The sequence below is a fragment of the Panthera pardus genome, unplaced genomic scaffold (genome assembly GCF_024362965.1).
Source record: "Panthera pardus isolate Hobbes unplaced genomic scaffold, ASM2436296v1 HiC_scaffold_16, whole genome shotgun sequence".
Taxonomy (NCBI): Eukaryota; Metazoa; Chordata; class Mammalia; order Carnivora; family Felidae; genus Panthera; species Panthera pardus.
In genome coordinates this window covers 151,388,561-151,409,000 of record NW_026526721.1, presented here as the reverse complement: position 1 = coordinate 151,409,000, position 20,440 = coordinate 151,388,561, and the positions used below count along the sequence as shown (strand labels likewise).

At 40.7% G+C, this 20,440-nt stretch overlaps 1 protein-coding gene across 2 annotated transcripts in view; it reads left to right on the top strand.

Moving 5' to 3' along the window:
* OXSR1 (oxidative stress responsive kinase 1) overlaps nt 1-20,440 on the top strand; it is a 101,853-nt gene that overhangs the window by 27,789 nt on the left and 53,624 nt on the right. The window contains exons 1-3 of one of the 2 annotated variants that reach the window (XM_053903992.1): nt 3,396-3,505; nt 5,837-5,973; nt 12,255-12,396. In XM_053903992.1, coding sequence (XP_053759967.1) covers nt 5,883-5,973; nt 12,255-12,396 — 233 coding nt within the window. In that variant the 5' untranslated portion in view covers nt 3,396-3,505; nt 5,837-5,882. Of the gene's footprint in view, nt 1-3,395; nt 3,506-5,836; nt 5,974-12,254; nt 12,397-20,440 lie in introns of those variants that run through there. The other variant, XM_019418714.2, reaches the window with a different exon arrangement.

The window sequence follows — 20,440 nt, the reverse complement described above, 5'->3', positions numbered from 1 at the left end:
CCTTTGCTGTTAAGATGAAGCCTGAATTCTTGAACACACTTACACAGTCCTTTATGATACGGTCCCAAGTAACTCAACAGTCAGACCTGTAAAACTTACAGGAAGCCATCCCTGATTATCACTCCTATTTTTTGATAATTGGCCTCTCCAGTGAAATCACGTAGTATCTAGTACTTCTCCTATCAAACTATTTGTCGTTGTGTGTTGTTAAATTAGTATTGGTCTGACTTCTTCACTCGACTGTAAGTTTCATGAGGGCTCACCCTCGTAGTGAAGCACCTAGCACTGCGCCTGGCACATTGGTAAATGTCCGTTGAAAGCATGAACTGCTTGCCTTAGGTTTACTCATTGCATCCTAAAATATGTCTTGCGTATTTCATCTTTTGTGTGGTTGTGCCTCTCACCTTCTACTGCTGTCGTTTCCCTATATCCTACCGCACTAAACCTCGTTCTTACCTCCTTTGCAAGGACTTCTTGCCTACCTTCATTGTTCTTTCCAGAGGATTCTTGTAACGTGCTATCTTTACAACTTGCTGGCAATATATGTTGTCCTATATATTCCCTCTCCTATGTACTTCTCATCTCCTTTAATCTTCATAGCACTATGTCAACAGGCAGGTGCTGACTTTAGTTTTACTTAGGTTTTAGTACAGAAGACTGTGCTGGTGACTTTGGAGGTTGGAAAAATGCGTACGGCAAGGTCCTTGCTATAAAGGAATTTACATTCAAGTAGAAACGATAAGCAAAACTAAGGTTCACAGAGCACTGCTTTTGAATCAGAGCCTATGGGCAACTTTTACACAATTGGCTCTACTGTACAAAGACCAAGGGCATAGGGCAAGTACAGTAATTGAATAAGTAAAAAGTTGTATAAATTAATTCATTCAATAAATATTTGTTGAAGGTGTACTGTGTGCCAGGCACAGTGTTAAGTGCCACGAATACAGAGTCTTAGCTTTCTTTGAGCTTGAAGTTTTGTGAAGGGTACAGAAAAATAAATAAGCAGTTACTATATAATATGATAAGTTCTGCAGTGTTTAGGGAATCTACTTTTTTGTGTGGATTTTTAAAAATTCAAGTATAATTAACAAACACTTATATATTAGTTTCAGGAGTACAGTATAACGATTCAACAATTTTGTACAATACTCAGTGCTCACGATAAATATACTCTTAATTCCCTTTATGTATTTCACCCCCCCCCCCCCCCACACACACACACTTCCCCTTTGGCAACCACCAATTTGTTCTCTGTATTTAAGAGTCTGTTTTTTTGTCTGTCTCTTTATTTTCTTGGTTTTGTTTCTTAAATTCTGTATATGAGTGAAATCATATGTTGTCTTCCTCTGACATATTTCACTTGGCCATTATACCCTCTAGGGCCATCCATGTTATTGCAAATGGCAAGATGTCATTCTTTTTTAGGCTAATAGCCCAGTGTGTGTGTGTGTGTGTGTGTGTGTGTGTGTGTGTAATATGCACCAGCTTGCATTTAGAGACCACTTTTGGAAGTACTTGCTTTCAGGAGCTCTCAGTCCACCAGGGAGGAACAGATAAGTAAGCACCCAATGCACTATCCAGTACATATGGGCTGTGATGTAAAGAGATACACAGGGAGTTTGGAAGCAACCTTGGGGAACTGGTAGAAATGATATTTTGGCTAGATCAGAAGGAAGAATTGGCATTTTTAGCTAGGGTAAAATAATGATGGAAGTCTATTTGAGGCAGAGGGAACAATAGGGTTAAATATCCATGGTTGAAGAAGCGTGCTCACCTGAAGTTTACTGTGGCTGGATTGTAGAGGGTATTTTGGGGTAGGGTCAGTGAAGGGAGTAGGATTGAGACTGGAGAGGTAGGCAGGGCCCATATCACTCAGGGCTATATGAGGCATTTTATCTCACCCAGCCTAATTTAAATGCATAACCCCAAGGTTGTAGATAAACTTAGAGGGTGCTCAGGTTTCTACTTTGGATTTAGTTTATGACCTTGTCCTGCTTCAGGAGATTTCTTTTCAGAGTGAGAATTGTTAATTAATTCACAAAAATGGGATGGAACGATATTTTCAAAATAAAACAAAACCCACAAACCAAAAAGGAACCTCTACCTGAATAGACATTTTCCCAAAGAAGACCTACAGATGACCAACAGGCACATGAAAAATGCTCAACATCACTCATCATCAGGGAAATGCAAATCAAAACCACCTCCCACCTGTCAGAATGGCTAAAATCAAAAAGACAAGAAATAACAAGTGTTGGTGAGGATGTGGAGAAAAGGGGAGGAACCCTCGTGCACTACTGGGAATTCAAACTGATGTAGCCACTGTGGAAAACGGCATGGAGGCTTCTCAAAAAATTAAAAATAGAATTACCATATGATCTAGTAATTATTCCACCGCTGGGTATTTACCGCCTAAAAATGAAAATACTAATTTGAGAAGATATTTGCACCCCTGTGTTTATCGCAGCATTGCTTACCATAGCCAAGATTTGGAAGCAACCCAAGTGTCCATCTACAGATGAATGGATAAAAAAGATGTGATTTTTACACAGACACACACACAGTGGAATACTACTCAGACATAAAAAATCATGGAGTCCTGCCATTTGTGGCAACGTGGATGGGCCTAGAGGATACTATATTAAGTGAAGTAGGTCAGATGAAGAAAAATACCGTATGATTTCACTTGCATGTGGAATCTAACAAACAAAACGAGAACAAACAAAACCCAGACTGCTAAATACAGAGAACAATCTCACCGTGGGGGCGCAGGGTGATGGGTGAGCTAGATAAAGGAGATTGAGAGATATAAACTTCCAGTTATAAATAACTAAGTCACAGAGATGGAAAGTCCAGCATGGAGAATATAGTCAATAATATTATAATAATATTGTATGGTGACCACACTTCCCGTGGTGAGCAGTGAGTAATGTATAGAATTGTCAAGTCACTGATGTTGTATACCTAGAACTCATACAACCTTGTAGTTCAACTATCTTTCAATAATAAAAATACATTTTAAAGGCGGAATAAAGACACTTGAAGACAAGCAAAACAAAACAAAGACCACCCTCTGTTTATTAGTCATTATGCTCTATGGCTGTAAAACCAAAGAGCACCTTGAAGTAACAATGTGTGTCCCCACGGAGGCCTTTGCGGTGTCGTATGAGTAGTGCATGTTTCGAGTTCCAAAGATTATGAGTGGAATGACTAGTCAGAATGGACTGAGGGAAACTGAGGGTTTTTTTTCGTTTAACTCTTCTCAAGGAGGTCAGAGCCATGGAGATCTCACAGAGGCTTAAGCCAGCCTTGGATTTACAAATCTGAATTCGCTCACTTGTAGTGTTGTTTCAGGCTTGCGTATGATAAATTAATCATATTTTCTCTTCCTTGTAGAAAGAAATTCAAGCCATGAGTCAGTGCCATCATCCTAATATTGTGTCTTACTACACGTCTTTTGTGGTAAAAGATGAGCTGTGGCTAGTCATGAAGCTGCTAAGTGGAGGTGAGTAGAGTATGGTGAAACGCTAACTTCCGTTGGTTGGAAAGGTAATAAAGATATCCGGTTGGTTTTTTCCTGGTTTGGTTTTCGTGCACATTGGCATTGGAGGAGATGCTGAGGACTTAGTATCTGCTAAAGATGGGAGGGCATGAGCCGAGACAGGTTTCACACGTTGCATTTGGTTGCCATGCCTCTGAAGCCTCACTCCATCTCTGATGGTTCCCCACAGCTTCCTTTGTGCCATGACAGCAGCTTGCTGAAGGTTCTGGTCAAGGGTCTGACCATAACTTCTTATAGAATGACCCGCATTTCGGATTTATCTGGTTATTTCTTCCTGGTGATATTTAACTCGATTTGTTTCCCTTGCTTTCTTACAAATTAAAAATTGGACCCAAAGGCTTGATTCGATGTAAGTTAGAAATTTCTGGACAGTATTTTGTGGGTGATGCTGTGTTCGTAGTGCATCACACCAGGAAGTGTTGCTTTCTGGTTATATCTTTAATGGTGATGTGACTTTCGATTGCTTGAGATTTTGACAGCCAGACCTCACCGTGGAAAAGTTAACTTGTTCCCCTTTGCAGCTAGCGAGTAATCTGTGAGGTGATACTTGGGCCCTGAGAGTATCCAGTTCCCCACCTTTTTTTTTTTTTTTCCCCATTTTTTAAAGTTTATGTGTTTATTTTGGAGACAGCGAGAGAGAGACAGAGAGGGCATGAGCAGGGGAGGGGCAGAGAGAGAGAATCCCAAGCAGGTTCTGCACTGCCAGCGCAGAGCCCTACGTGGGACTCAGTCCCACCAACCGTGAGATCATGACCTGAGCCGAAACCCAGAGTCAGTCGCTTAACTAACTGAGCCACTCAGGCGCCCCTCCCCCCTTACTCTTTCCTTTAATGATTTTAGCATCCATTCACAGTCCTTGTTTGAATTAATTATTCTGTCAAGGGTTGCAGAATGGTGACTTTTCTCATTGCATCCTTTCTTTTACATTTGTAAACTTGGCATTGTTCTGTGTAAAGGAACTTTACCTCATTAACTGGAGCTCTTTGGGTAATCTGTATTGTGGTTCCTGCTAAAAATGCAAGATAAATAATTGATTTTTTTTTTCAGTACTAATTTTCAGAGTAAAGAGTTGATTTAATACTCACCTCCAGTGGTTGCAAATAGGGTTTGTTTGGTTTTTTTCCTTTTTCCTGTTGGGTAAGGCTTTCATTTTTTTTTTTTTTTTTTTTTTTGAGTGTCATCATAGACACAAGGGACTTTATATATTTAGTGTCTTTCAATGTAGTTTTACTCTCTTCTTTGGATGCTCAGGTCATCCAAAATTTTGTCATTAGGACTCCCTTTAAGCTTATTCCTATGTCCTTTTGACATGAATGCGTTAGTCTTTGGTTACTTCCTTGTTTTTTGGTTCAGGATTTCCTAGGGTCACGTTTATATTACTTTTCCTAGATCCACAATCAGCCAATACTCCAAGGAGTTCTGATTTTTGTTAGGGGAAAGGTATTTAGAAAGCAAAAGTAGGATGTTTGGTCATTGCTACATCATTATCATCACTTCTGGTTGAAAGAGCTTAGAAATATATTAAAAATTATGATTTGGAATTAATATTTCCATTTCAAGTTTAACATTATAGACTTTTGAAGCTTCTTTGAAATTATACGTGAGTCTCTTTTCTCTTATACAGAAAATTTTGGTCCCCAGTATTATGATTAAGTACGGTGCTTTATCCTGCCATATGTATACAGTTATTTCTGCTTAAGTCCTTAGAATAAAATGTAAGTATTACTGATGGCCAGAAGCAGACCATTGTCACTAGACTGGACATTTTGTTGTTATGGTTATCTGAAGGCCCAAGTCACGTAGTAACTTAGACATTTTGCCAAAGCACGGATTTGAATCGTGGCGAGATTGGGAGGACTAGTGAGTGATGGAGCCGCCCGACCTTCCCATCACTGTGCTGCTTGGTTTTTGTTTGCATATGTATTTTGTGTAGGAGCATGATTTTCCATTTTAGAATTGAACACTTGACTTCCCTAGCGAGGCCATAAAGGAAAGAGCATAGGCTTTAGAATTAAATTCCAGCTTTCCTACTTCGCCGGTTTATGTCATTGGGCCAATTATTTAAACCCTTTGAACCTGTTAACTTTTCTGTCACATGGGGATACCTTTCTGTATTTTAGGTATTGGGGAGTAGTAATTGAGATGACGTACGTCAAGCATCTATAATTGTGCTGACATGTAGATGCACAAGAAATTGAGTCATTAATAATAATCCCATGTTATTTGATGCTTTTCAGTGTAGCCAGAATCACCTTTTTGTTTCAATCCCATTAGTGACACACTGGAGAAACTGGATTGCTTTGTTAAAGGCCTTGTTCATATGATGGTTGGAATCCTTGCTAACACCAACCACCTTTCAAGATGGTGGTCAAGCATGGTTCTTTCAGTATGGACAGATATGGGAATATTAGGTAATACTGTATCTTTCATTATTGATCACCTATAGCATAATTTGCTTTATTTGTAACTTACAAAAATGTGTAATACAGAGTTTTTAATGTTTTGCTGAAAAGTCCTCTGATGAATAGCAATACTTTGTCTGCTTAATTCTTTCATCCGTACCTGTATGCCAGCCCATCCTTTCTGCTACTCCTGAGCAGAACGAATGTATATTTTTTAAGAAATCCCCGTTTCTTCTGCAGGGAGTATATATCCTGATCTCAGAAGGGGCAGGACATGTAGCTGGGTGGGACGTCTATTAAATGTACCTTTCTGTCTCTCCTCGTCTTAGGTTTACTGGGACAGTGCCCAACTTTTCCAGCCTAGGACTCAGCACGTTTCCTGGGGGATAATTTTCAAACATGTTCCAGCTGTTAACTCTTTTTATAATTACTTACCTTTTTTTTTTTTTTTTTGAGTCAACAACGTAATCTTACATCTAAGCCTTTAAAAACATTAAAGAATTGCATCTTTTTTAGGAAAATGAAATCTTGCTTGTTTTAGTCAGAAAGTGAATAAACATTTAAGCTGAAGAAATACATTAAATACTTTTAGAAAACAAAAGCTAGACCTGAGCACAGCTTCAAAATGTTTTTTTTAATTATTTATTTATTTATTTGTTTATTTTAATGTTTATTTCTGAGAGAGAGAGAGAGACAGAGCATGAGCAGGGGAGGGGCAGAAAGAGAGGGAGACACAGAATCTGAAGCAGGCTCCAGGCTCTGAGCTGTCAGCACAGAGCACGACGTGGGGCTCGAACCCACCAACTGTGGAATCATGACCTGAGCCGAAGCCGGGCACTCAACCGACTGAGCCACCCAGGCGCCCCTAAAATGTTTTTAAAATACAGAGAAACTGTGCCAAGATTTATTGCTCATTTAAAATTCCATTCATCAGATACTTACTGATCACCACTGCATTGGTGAATCATGTTCCTTGCTCTTATGGGCCTCATAGCTAATAAGGAAAAGTTACAATTATATAAGTATAAGTATGTAGAGTACCAGGAAGAAGTATCAGGTGCCATGGGAACAGGTACCAGGAGACTGTATTTTATTGAGGGAGAAAGGGTGTGGTGGGGTTAACAAAGACTTCCCTCAGGAGGTGATGTTCAGCTGAGACCAGAGGAATAGGTAATAATTAGCCAGGTAACGTGGGAAGTGGGCGAGATTTCAAGGGAAGGATGGGAGAAGTGATCCAGATAGAGGGAACACCATGCAGAGAAGGTTCTGGAGGCAGGATGGAAGAGTATGGTGTGTCTTGCGAAACTGATGGGGGCCTACAGAAGGAGCAGAGAGAGTGAGAGGAGAAGACCATTGATAAGCAGAGGCTCCCTTTGAGTAATTAAGTCATGTGAATAACCAGAGTTAACAGAAATATGTTTAGGCTATCTTCTTTCACATCAACTTTTTTTAGCCAAAATGTATAAAACAAAAGCATATTTTAAAAAAAAGTTCATTTCTTTAGAGAGAGCACACGTGCACACGCGTGCAGAGGGATGGGGCAGAGAGAGAATCTCCAGCAGGCGTGGCACTGTGAGCACAGAGCCTGATGCGGGGCTCGAACTCACGAACCGCGAGATGGTGACCTGAGCCGAAATCAAGAGTTGGGTGCTTAACCGACTGAGCCATCCAGGTGCCCCCAGATTTCTTTCTTTAAAAAAAAAAAAAAAAATTGATTTTAGAGAGAAAGTGTGAGTGGGGAGAGGGGCAGAGGAAGAGAGACAATCTGAAGCAGGCTCCACCCTCAGCACTGAGCCTGACGTGAGTTTCAATCCTATGACCCTGAGATCATGACTGGAGCTGAAACCAAGAGTCGGACACGCCACTGACGAGCCACGCAGGTGCCCCCTAAAAACAAAAGCGTATTGGGGCGCCTGGGTGGCTCAGTTGGTTAGGTGTCTGACTTCAGCTCAGGTCATGATCTCACGGTTTGTCAGTTCAAGCCCAGCATCAGGCTCTCTGCTGTCAGCACAGAGCCCACTCTGAATCCTCTGTCCTTCTCTCTCCTTGCCCCTCCCCTGCTTGCACTCTCTCTCTGTCTCTCAGATAAATAAACTTTAAGAAAAAACCAGAAGCATATTTTTCATCTAGCAACATGTACTGACGTAGAATTTAAGAAGCTAATTAAATCATAATCTGAGTTGCAGCTGTCACTCTTACACCCATCAACCCGGTGGACGTCATGGTTAAAATAAGTTGAATTTCGTGTGTCAGTATTATAGTCATTTCTTAATGCCTCCTTATAACTGTAATATTCTTCTGTGAGTTAATCTCTGATGTTGAATGTTGAGATTTTAGTATAGGAAGTTAATCTTCAGAAATTGGAAGCAGTTCTGATCTAAAGAGCTATTTCTGCAGCTTATTAACACCAAACTGCAATGTAAGAGTTTTAGAAATCAAAGTAATTCAGAAAGTTTCTGAAAGGAGAAGAGAGAATTACCTATTCGACTTAGAGTGATGACTTGTAGCAATGCAGAAATCTAATTTAAATTCACTGTCTTAGTGAATTATTTTGTTGTTTAGAGATGCTCTCAACTTTGTCATCTGCTAAGACATAAAAAAAAGTATGGGAAGTTTTTCATTTTCAAGTTTATTTTATTTTTATTTTTGAGAGAGAGCGAGTTGGGGAGGGACAGAGAGAAAGGAGGATAGAAGATACGAAGCGGGCTCTGTACTGACAGCAGAGAGCCCGACGTGGGGCTTGAGTTCGTGAACCGTGAGATCATGACCTGAGCTTGAAGTTGGAACCTTAACCGACTGAGCCACCCAGGTGCCCCAAGTATGGGAACTTCTTCGATCTAAGCAGGACCCGAGTAGAATATCTGGTATTAATAATAGGGACCGTCTTTGGTTGTTCAGGCAACAACGGAGGGGTATGTCTATTTGTCTGAAGTGGAATATTCAGCCCAAGCCAATTTGACCCCTTTGAAACCTTCCATGGCTCAGGAAGAAACGAACAAAACCCAGTGGCTGAATATCGGTTAAAGCTTCTTGGCAGAAATTCTGATAACTAAAATGAGCTAATTTCGGATTCAAAGAGTAGTGTTTCATAAAAGTAAACTGAGGCAATAAACATGTTGACTGAATAATTTGAGCAATATAATTAGGAGATTTCATAAGTGCCTTAACCCGGAAGCTCCTTTGCTACTTTTTCAAAAGTATTTTAATATGTAATAATGATATTCTTGGACAGTAAAAGTTTTGCATTGATTTTTAAATGTTCTGTGCCATAGGCAAGGAAAGCAGACATGAGATGGATTTTTGGAATAGGTGTTTACATTTTAACTTTTTGCTTTGTTACCAAATTTGTACTTATTCCCTCTTGTCTTCCATTCTCCTTGCTATTACTCTGAGAAATGCTTAGGTTTCAATGGGCAGTGTTCATCTAGGAGCCTAGGTTGTTAAAATACACCTTCTTGGGCCCACTTTAGATCTCTTGAATGACAGACAGTCTGTGAGATCTGGAAATCTACACTTTTAACTAGTTTGCCAACTAATTCCTTCACGTGTTAAAGTTTGAGATCTGATTATCTGTGTAAAATATTTCTTCCAGGTTGTGCCCAAGGATATAAGACGGTGCATGCTGTTACAACCTTCCCTTTTTATTCTTAATTTTCTTTAGGTGTTAATTGATTCATCCAGTGATAATCTGCAGTCTTCTTTTGCTTAGCGTATCTTAACTTCACCTTTCTTAGTTGATGTGAAGACTTCCATGTAATTTTGATATTTGAGGAGGGAGGATTATAAGCACCATCATCATGTTGGATGCTACAAGATGCTGAAGAAATCATATGGGAACAAATGGGTACTTTCTAGGACCAAATTTATCAATTAAAGATAAAGGTCTTAGTGGCATGATTATCCCTCCACCAATAAAAATTATATTGTTGGGAGACTGAATTGGAGAAGAAATTTTATACCACGAAAGAGGGGGCTTTTTATGTAGCTTGTTAAAAATGTCTGTTATGAACATAGACTGGGGATGTGCACTGCTTTAATTTCCCCATTGATCATTGGTGTTGTGAAATCATTAAAAATCTTTTAAGATTTTTTTTTAATGTTTATTATTTTAGAGAGACAGACACGCAGAGCATGAGCAGGGGAGGGGCAGAGAGAGAGAGACACACAGAATGTGAAGCAGGCTCCAGGCTCTGAGCCATCCGCCCAGAGCCCGACGCGGGGCTCGAACCCACGAACCGCAAGATCATGACCTGAGCCGAAGTCGGACCCTTAACCGACTGAACCACCCAGCCGCCCCGATCTTTTAAGATTTTAAAAAGGAGTTCCTGGTTCAAACTCTTTAAAAATACAGATCTAGTAACCTTTTATGTACCCTAGGTCTTTATTGCTCCATTTTCTTGATCTACCAGACTGGAAATTCCCAGAGTCAACTGTTGTGCCATGTGCATCTTGACATATTTTGTGGCACCCCATTCTAGATCTTGCATATAATGTGGCCAAATTGTTGAATGAATACATTGTGTTAGTTTTTAATTCCTAGTAGGAATTTTCCCCTTTGCATTCCCTATTTTCGATATTCTTTGCGTTACAAACGTGTGTCTCGATTGGCGTTTATACAAATGTCTTCTTACTAAGCAGTTCTTATGTGGCCTGGATTTCTCAAAAAAATGAGACATATGGCCTGTTGGTATAGTGGCTTTGCTTTGGAGATTAATATGTGATTGATTAAGCAGAACTTTTAAAATGTCTCCTTTAGGCCTCCCCCTGTGTGAGTCACAGTCTTGTGAATCCCAGCAATAAAGAGGGGAAAGTCTGATAGTGTATTAGAAAACACCACCTGGGATCTGGAGCCTCCCTGGTTCACTGTCTCCAGAAAGTAAACTGCCTGTCTTCCTGCTGGACATGGGGAGTGGCAGTGGTCTGGTTTCCAGAGAGAGGAGGAGGAATCTGGGCATCTTCTTCCCCATTATACGAATTTTCAACCAGTTTTCCCGTTTCCAGCCCTTTTCTTCAATCTCCTCTCACTTCCCCTTAGGTAGTCCTTGGTGTATGTGCTCTGTTGGGATACACCGTTTCCTAACTGGCATAGTCCTCCACAGGCATTGGACTTTCAGATTTCTCTCTTCTGCTTAGCTTTTTGTTTTCCTTCCTGCAAAACATGATTGTTGTCTCTCTTCTTTATCTTCTCTGTTTTCTTTTTCATCCGGGGTTTATGCCTGTTTTATCAAGTGTATGAAGTTAATGGATTTCAAGTGGGAGCTGAAGTAAATGTGTGTTCTGTCCTCCCATGTTTTGGAGGATCCCGTCTAGACCCTGCTTTCCATCTATTTGGAAGTACATTTTTTACTTGTTAAGTGTGTGAAATAAAAGCACCCACCAGGGCAAGTTTTCAACATAAGTTTGTGTTTCAGTTTTAGTCTTGATCATTCAGGTCTTGTGCCAAGAAATGGAAATCTAATCTTTTCTGTGCAGTTTATGTTATATTCTACTTCTTGGCACAATTTCTAATATTAAAGATTGTTTTGTTTTGGTTCTGTGATCTTTATGGGCCATTGTACTACCAGAAATCTTACTAATCTTCAGCAGACTTTTTATTATTATAATTACGTATGGCAGTCAGGATTCTATGGTTTTCATTACTATGTAGGTATCTTTTCCCTCCCTCCCCCCAGTTTTTAGTCGGGGCATTATTTCTGATCCTGGGAAGAATGGGATTGCTAATACATCATAGCTATTATTTAGAGAGAACTGCTGTTTTTATCCTTTCATTTTTTTCCTTGCCTTACTTATTATTTGTTAAACTGAAAATTAATTTTAACCCACATGCGACCCTGACTTTCCAAGTATTTCTTCTGTAATCTGACCTGTGTTGCAATCGTATTTTTATACATTTAATCATATAGTGTCGCATAGTCTGATCCAGTGTCGGAAACTTAAATTCATTCGTGGTATTTTATACTAATGTGTTATAGATGGGTAAGGTTTACCTAGGGATTCTTCAGATGTGGTTAAAAATCCTCTACCACCTTTTCCAAATTCTTATTAAAAAGTCTAAAGGAAATGCTGGTGTAACACTGCTATTTGGCTAGTAGTCTGCTTTCTGTTTTCAATTAAAATGGAGAAGAAGTTATTAATTTTAAACTTCTGTATTTCCTTGTGTTTGCTTTTTTTTTTTCCTTTCCTATACAATTAAGTTTGTGAAAAGGTTTACGTTGGTTTGATTTCAAAATGGCTTGGAATTATATGACATGAGTCAGAAGTTTACGGCAAATTTTGTCTTCGGTTTTTAGGTTCTGTTCTCGATATTATTAAGCACATTGTGGCAAAGGGGGAGCACAAAAGCGGAGTCCTGGACGAAGCTACCATTGCTACGATACTTAGAGAAGTGCTGGAAGGGTTGGAATACCTGCATAAAAACGGACAGATTCACAGGTATGTAAACGACAACACTCTTCTTTTGGGGAAGGTGCAGTGACAGTCGTGCCGTCTCATTTCGTTGAGGCCATTCCCCATTCTTCCGCAGAATTCATAATCTCTGAATGTCGTCATGGCTCTTGGAATCGCGAGTTTCAGCACATTGTGGTTCGGGTTTTAATTACACAGCTAGCAAGGATTGAAGAAGTAAAGATTTTAGTTAAATTGGGAAATACAAAAACAGGAAAAATTCATAATTTCCTGTCGGGAGGCAATCCTTGTAATCACTGATAATGTTTTGTAATATTTCTTTCTAGTTTCTTTTGTGTGCTCACAAGATACTTAAAACAAAACTATATTTATAGTTTTGTCTGTTGCTTCTCACTGTGTTTTTTTAGTATTTTGTCTTGAGTGTTCTCTCAAATTATTAAAAGCTCTTTGTAAAATAACTTCTTATTAAAGCTTTTTTTTTTTTTTTTTTTTTTTAATGTAAAAAGCTATGTATCATTTTATGGTCCAAGTATTCCTGGCCATCTCTATTCATTCCCTGGGTACAGATAAGAAGAATCCAAATGATGATGGTTTCTGTGTTACTCAAATCTGTTTAATCCCTGGATTTGGTTTTCCTTCATATCAGACTTTTTTGGCACGGTGTGGGTGGGGGGGTGGTCATTCGGAAGGATAATTTCACTGGATATAAGAATTTGCTGTTGACTGTGCTTTTCCTTCAGCAGTTGAAAGGTGCTCTACCACTTAATTCTGGCCTCCGTGGTTTCAGATCAGAAGTCTGTCATTTGAATTCGTGTTCTATAATGTTGTTTTTCTCTGGCTGCTTTCAAGATTTTTTCTTTGGTTTTCTCAACTTTAATTATGATGTCTTGGTGTGAACTTCTTTAGGTATATTCTGTTTGGGGTTCCCAAACTCCTTGAGTCTGTAGGATTTTGTCTTTCACCAAGTCTGGGAAGTTTTCAGCAGTCATACCTTTGGATAGTTTTTTAATCCATTTTTTTTTTCCACCTCTTTTTCTGGGACTCTGATAATACAAAAGTTAGCTGTTTTGTTATTGTACGATAAGTCCTGAGGCTCAGTTCAGGTTTTGTCATCGTGTTTGTTTTCTCTGTTAAGACTGAGTGGATTCTATTGATGTGTTCTCAAGTTCTGATTCTGTCCTCTGCATTCTACTATAGAACCCATTGAGTATTTTAGTTATTATAGTCTTTTAGATAATCTGATTCTTTTTCTTTTTGTCACTTTTATTTCTTTGCTGAGATTTTCTGTTTTTCATTTGTTTTGATAATCCCAAATTGCATGTGGAAGCATTTTTATAATGGCTGCTTTACAATTCTTGGCATATAATTAATTCCAAGATCTGATTCGTCTCGGTGTTGATGTCAGTTGTCTTCTCTTACTGAAGTTCTTCCTGGTCCTTGGTATGATGAGTGATTTTTAAATTGTATCCTGGATATCTTGCATATCATGTTAGGAGACTCTTGATCCCATTTAAATATATATCTTAGCAGGTGTTTGCCGTGTTGAGGTTTAGAATGTAAAACCTAGTCTACTTTTGTGGGCTGTAGTTCCAATGACAGTTTGATTTTTAGAGCCATTACAGTGCTGTTCTGGTTTGCTTTGTTCACCCGGCACTGCTGGGGCTCTCTGCTCAATCCTGCTGATGCCACCATTGAGAGCAGAGTAGAATGCCCCAGGCCTGATGCTGCTAGGTGGAAGGTGGAAGATAGATGCTGTACCCGTGGGTCTGTGAGCACTTTTGGGGGCCCATCCTGTGGCCCATGCCACGTGGTGCCAGTGGGGCTCCCATTCGTTCTCTGTTAGTATTGCCTGTGGGGATGAAGGCATTTCCCTGGGCCACCTTTTGCTGCTGGGTAGAGAGTTGGAAGACACTGGGTCTGGGTTGTCCTTTGCCGCTGTGTGAAGTGCCAGGAAGTGCTGGGCCCAGGTTGCTCTCTACAGCCGGCTACTGGGCCGAGAGATGCTGGCTGGGCTGTTGGTGCTACTGGGGCGGGCAGTATGGGCCTACCTGCTGCCGTGGGTGTGGGGCAGAGGATGGGGTTTCCCATTTGGTCTTTGCTTAAAACCTCTGGCTCTGGCACAGTGGGCCAGCCTGTGACTCCAGCTGTGGGTCCTTTGCTAGGTCTGTGCTAGGCTGCCCCTTTTCTGCTCCTTTGGCCCCAGAGAGCAGGCGTGGAGGATTTTTAAAATTTTTGTTTTGTTCGTTTGTTTGTCGTGTACGCCTGTTCATAGTTCTGGGTTGAGAGACTTTCTAGTGCCCAGTCCAGGATATGTGAGACTAAAAGAAAACTCAGAGAAGTCGTATAGTGCTCTTTAAAAATGGACTTGGGTTCGTTGTAAATGTTTATAGCAAACTCTAGGGCAGCCACTAAAAAATGAAAAAAGAATTGATATGCTAAGAGAGGAGAGGAAAATGGGATCATGTAAAATGCTCAATTAAAATAAAGGCAAAAAAAAAGGCGGGAGACACAAGATTGTAATCTTAAAAATCACTTACCTTTAAGGAGCTAGAAAAGAAAATTAAGAACAAACTAAATCCAAAGTTAGCAGAAGGAAGTAAATTTTAAAAGATCAGAATGGGAATACATGAAATACAGATTTTTTTTTTGGATGTGACACCAATAGCAAAGGCAGGAAAAGAAAAATTAAACAGGTGGGACTACACCAAACTCAAAAGCTTCTTCACAGCAAAGGAAACCATCAACAAAATAAAAAGGCAACCCATGGAACGGGAGAAAATATGTGCAATCCACGTGTTCTGATAAGGGGTTAATATCCAAAATATACAAGGAATTTGTACAACTCAGAGACAGAAACTCCCAAATAACCTAATTTCAAATGGGCAAAGGCTCCAAATAGACATTTTCCCAAAAACGATGATCTATTTCCCTAATCCTCAGGGAAATACAGTCAAAACCACAGTAAGATATCATCGCGTATCTGTTAGGATATCTGTTTTCAAAAAGACAGGAGATAACAGATCCTGGATGAGGATGTGGAGAAAAGGGAACCTTTTTGTACACTGTTGGTGGCAACATAAACTGATAACAGCCACCATGGGAAACAGTATGGAGGTTCCTCAAAAAAATTAAAAATAGGATTACCATATGATCCTGTAATTCTAGTTCTGGGTATATAGTCAAAGACAGTGAAGTCATCATCTCAGAGCCAAGCTGTGGAAATAACCTAAGTGTCCATCAGTGGATGAATGGATAAAGATGTGTATATGTACAGTGGATTATTATTTAGCCATTAAAAAAAAAGAAAGCAGGAAATGCTGTGGTTTGCGACAATATGGATGAACCTGGAAGGCACTATGCTAAGTGAATTAGGCCAGAAAGAGAAAGACAAATAACTGCCTGGTATCACTTGTATGTAGAAGCTAAAGAAAAGAAAAGTTGAACTAGAAACGGAGAGTGGAAAAGTGGCTGCTGGGGTGGGGAGTGCAGGTGGGATAGGGAAAATAGGGAGAGATTGGTAAAAGAATACAAACTCAGTTATGAGTAAGTTTTGCTAAGAGAGTAGAATTTAAGTGTTCTCACCAAAAAAAAAAAAAAAAAAAAAAAAAAAACCCCAAAAAGTAAACATATAAGGTAACAGGTATGTTAATTATCTTGGTGGGAAGAATCCTTTCCCAGTGTGTCCATACGTCAAACGAGCACATTGTACACTTTAAATATCTTACAATTTTATTCGTCAGTGATATCTCAACTTTTATTAAAATTTTCTAAAATATATTTATTTGCTTTTGGGAGAGCGCTAGCGGGGGAAGGGTACAGAGAGGGGAACAGAGGATCCGAAGCGGTCCCTGCACTGACAGACTGAGAGTGAGCCCAATGCGGGGCTCGAACCCACGACCTGCGAGATCATGACCTGAAGTGAAGTTGGACACTCAACCTACTGAGCCATCCAAGTGCCCCATACCTCAGTTTTTTATTTTTATTTTTTAACGTTTATTTATTTTTGAGACAGAGCATGAACGGGGGAGGGGCAGAGAGAGAGGGAGACACAGAATCTGAAGCGGGCTCCAGGCTCTGAGCTGTCAGCACAGAGCCCGACGCGGGGCTTGAACTCACGGACCGTGAGATCATGACTTGAGCCGAAGTTGGACACTTAACCGACTGAGCCACCCAGGCGCCCCCATACCTCAGTTTTTTAAAGCTCACCTACTTAACCCTAATCTCTCAGCAAATAGATAAACAAAGGCCCAGAAAAGTAACTGATCAAAGGTCAGACAACTATCAAGTTCTAAAACTGAGGCTTTAAGGAATGAATCAGAATAGGGAGGGAAAAAAACAAGTAATCTCCTCACCCTCACATGGACACACATATAGACCTTTAATTAGGTTATTCTGATAATAGCACCATTTAAAAAAAAAAAATTAACATATATAGGGGCGCCTGGGTGGGTCAGTCGGTTAAGCATCTGACTTCGGCTGAGGTCATGATCTCACAGTTTGTGAGTTAGAGTCCCGCGTCAGGCTCTGTGCTGACCGCTTGGAGCCTGGAGCCTGCTTCGGATTCTGGGTCTCCCCCTCTCTGCACCTCCCCTGCTCACGCTCTGTCTCTCTCTGTCTCTCAAAAATAAATAAATGTAAAAAAAAAAAATTTTTTTTAACATCTACTAATGCAATCAGCCATTTATAAAAGTATCTTACTCTAGATAAAAATGAATAATGCTTTCTGGCCGTCTAAATTTTCCAACCAGCTTAAGTCTTACAAAGAAAAATGAACTCTTTTTATGGTTATGAAGAACAGTTGACTGAAAGGAATAATATATAAACCAGACATCTTGGAAGCATTGAAGGTATATTCTTAAGACAGTAGGGTTTTTCATTTAAAATTGTATCCTGTCATTTTGGACCTAGTTACAATAATGGGTTAACAGATGACTGCAAAGGGCATGACCAAAGAGTAAAGCTTTGGGACTGTATTTCCTGCACTGGCAAGAGGAAAAGGTGGCCTGAAAAACAGGATTCCTGACCGCTGGATAGCGGTAACCCTATGAATATATACCTTAATGCTCTCGATGAACAGAATTCAGTTAATACCTCACTTCTGATTTCATGCTCATCAGTCTTCTAGGGGGGAAAAAAATGCCAGAAACTGCTACTTGGCCCCCAGTGGGTCTCCTCTTCTTCTCAAAGAAAAAAAGCGTAAAAGGTAACATTTTTACTGGGCGTATGACCATCCAGAAGAAAGGCAACACTTCATAGCCTACCGTGCAGGTCAGATACACCTGTGTGAATGAATTTCTAGCCACCGTGGTGAGAACAAAAATGTATACTACTTCAACGTTGTTCCCTTAGCAGGTTTTCTCACCGCCACCCCCCCCTCCCCCCCCCCGCCAGCCCTGTTGGCATGTGGGTTGGACAGTGCTTTGTTGCAGGGGCTGAACTCTGCGTTGTAGGACATATTAAGCAACATCCCTGACTCCTACGCATTACATGCCAGCAGCACCCCCCTCATCCCCCACACCCAGTGTGACAACCCAGAATGTCTCCAGACATTGCCAAATGTCCTGAGAACCACTGCTAACAGAAAGTGGCATAACCTCTATTTCCCCTTTCCTTCCTTCCCCTGAAATGTGGATGTGGTGGTAAGCCATCCTGAGCTATGTAGCAAGAACTTAGGGGGAAGATAAAGCAATAACATGGAAGGAGCCTGACTCCCTGATTCTACGGAGTCACCATACTGGACTGATGTCACTTATGGATAGACTATTCTCTGAGAGGAAAAAGCCCATCTATCGCCATGTACATCATCAGGGATTGACCAACACAGCCTGACGCCTGTTTTTTGTAAAAGCGACAGCAGGACAGCCACGCCCATTCATTTATTGGTTGTCCGTGGCTGCTTTAGCACGATGAAAACAAAGTAGTGGTGACAGAGAACATCTGGCCCACAGAGCCTAAAACGTGTACTCCCTGGGCCTTTAAGAAAATGTTTGTTGACCTCGGGTGTAGATAGCAATACTGCGCATTCACTGAAGCTCGAGTGCTGTATGGTATCCTAAGTGCGTCATCTGCATTAATTACCTCATTGAATCTTTACAGTTAGGTTGCTTTACGAGGTAGGTAATTCCATCCCCATTTTACTGAGGAGGAAACCGAGGCAGAGAGGTGAGTAGTTAGCTAAAAGTCCCCCACCTAGTGACATAGCTGGGACTTGAATTCAGGCCAGTGGGTTCCCAAAACCTGCTAGGAAAGAAAGATCGCACTGATCTATGAAGCTGGGTACACAGTGGTTCAATGTCAGTTAATATTTTTTAGTTACTAACTCAGTAGAATTTAGTTCTGCCACTGAGGTTATTTGCTTTAAATATATACTATGTGCTATCTCTTTTTATTTAATATATCCAGTCCCTATTTTAAAAGTCAAAGTCTTCACTTCAGAGCATAGTATATCCTTTTTCCTAAAACTTTACATATACAGACTTTATCTAATTAATAGGAAATTAACCCAAAATACACACTGACATACACACTAAGGTCACTGTCTCTTTTAGAAAGCAATGAATAGATTCACATCAAGTTCAGGCACAAACTCAGTCTCTGCTCAGTTTTGTATGACCGTAACCTCTACTCTGAGTATATACATATATATCAGCTCTCATTTAGCTAAATGAGTAAAAGAGACAGAAAAAAATGCTGGGAGAAATAATGGCCCCCAACTTCCAAACCGTGAACCATGGTGAAGACAAATACAAAGAAATCTATAAGCAGACACGTTATAATTACACCGTTGAAATGCAAGCACAGAGTATCTTGGCAGCAGCAAGAGGAAAACAGCCCATCACGTAGGGGGCGTAGTGCTGTAGGAGGAATGTTTGCGATTCTTCAGGATCCATGTGTTGAAACTCATCACCGCTGTGGTGGTGTTTGGAGGTGGGGCCTTGGGAATGTGATTCAGTCATAAGGGTGGTGCCCTCACGAAAGGGATTACTGTCCTTACAAAAGAGACCCCAGAGAACTCCCTGGCTCCTTTTGCCACGTGAAGACAGAGTGAAAAGATGGTCACCTGTGGTTAAAAGGTGGACGCGGGTCAGTAATGTGTCCTCCACACCGAGAAGTCACTTTGAGAATGAAAAATGTCGAAAGTCACTCCATACCATTTACAGAGTTTTATTGGGGGTAACTTCCTGACAGGGGGATTGCGTGAACTTGACGATCCAAGCAGCTATGGCCGCTATTGTCTGCCTCCATTCACCTCCCAGTCCACATCTTCACCCCCAGTTTTTATACCGTGAGGGGCATGGGGGTGATGTCAAAGGGTAGATATCTAAAGTGGCACCTCTGTGTGTGTCACTTTAGGGAAGGTCAGCACGAGCCTTCCTGCATCTGGTCAGGGCATGCATTAACCTCCATGGGGACTGGAACACATGGCCCCGAGCGAGGTCATTGGGCGGGCATGGACGAAATGGAGGGCCAAAGATGGAGTCAGTGTTGTCAGCACTCCTACACCTATGAACCAGGAGGAAGTGGACCCTCACCAGACACTGCCTTGATCTTGGACTTCCCAGCCCCCAGAACGGTGTTGGTTGTTTAAGTTACCCAGGCTGTGGTATTTTTGTTATAGCAGCTTGAACGGAACAAGCTAAGACAGAGAGCTTCAGTATGACTGAGAGCTGACTTCCTGTCAGAACAATGGAAACCAGAGGTTCGGGAGAAGGAGCCCTGGAATCCAGTGACCCTTTCAGGATTGTTATCTTTCTGGTGAATTATTCCTTTTTTAAAAAATAATATAATGACCCTCTTTATTCCTAGAAATGCTTTTGTATTAAAGACAATTACATCTTATTTTAATATGGCTATGCTAGTTTACTTTTGTTAAGGGTACCTTTCGCTGTGGCTCATTCTTCCCAGGCTCCTGGTTTTATGCAAGGGTCTCAGTTGTACTCTCAACCTTAAACCGGTCCAGGACCATTTTAAAATCCGAGATTCCCAGCCGTTTGGGGCAGCTTGTCTTCTCTCTCTCAAGGCTTACTGCTCTGGCTCTTAAGTGTTCCTTGCATTTCTGAAACTTGAGGAT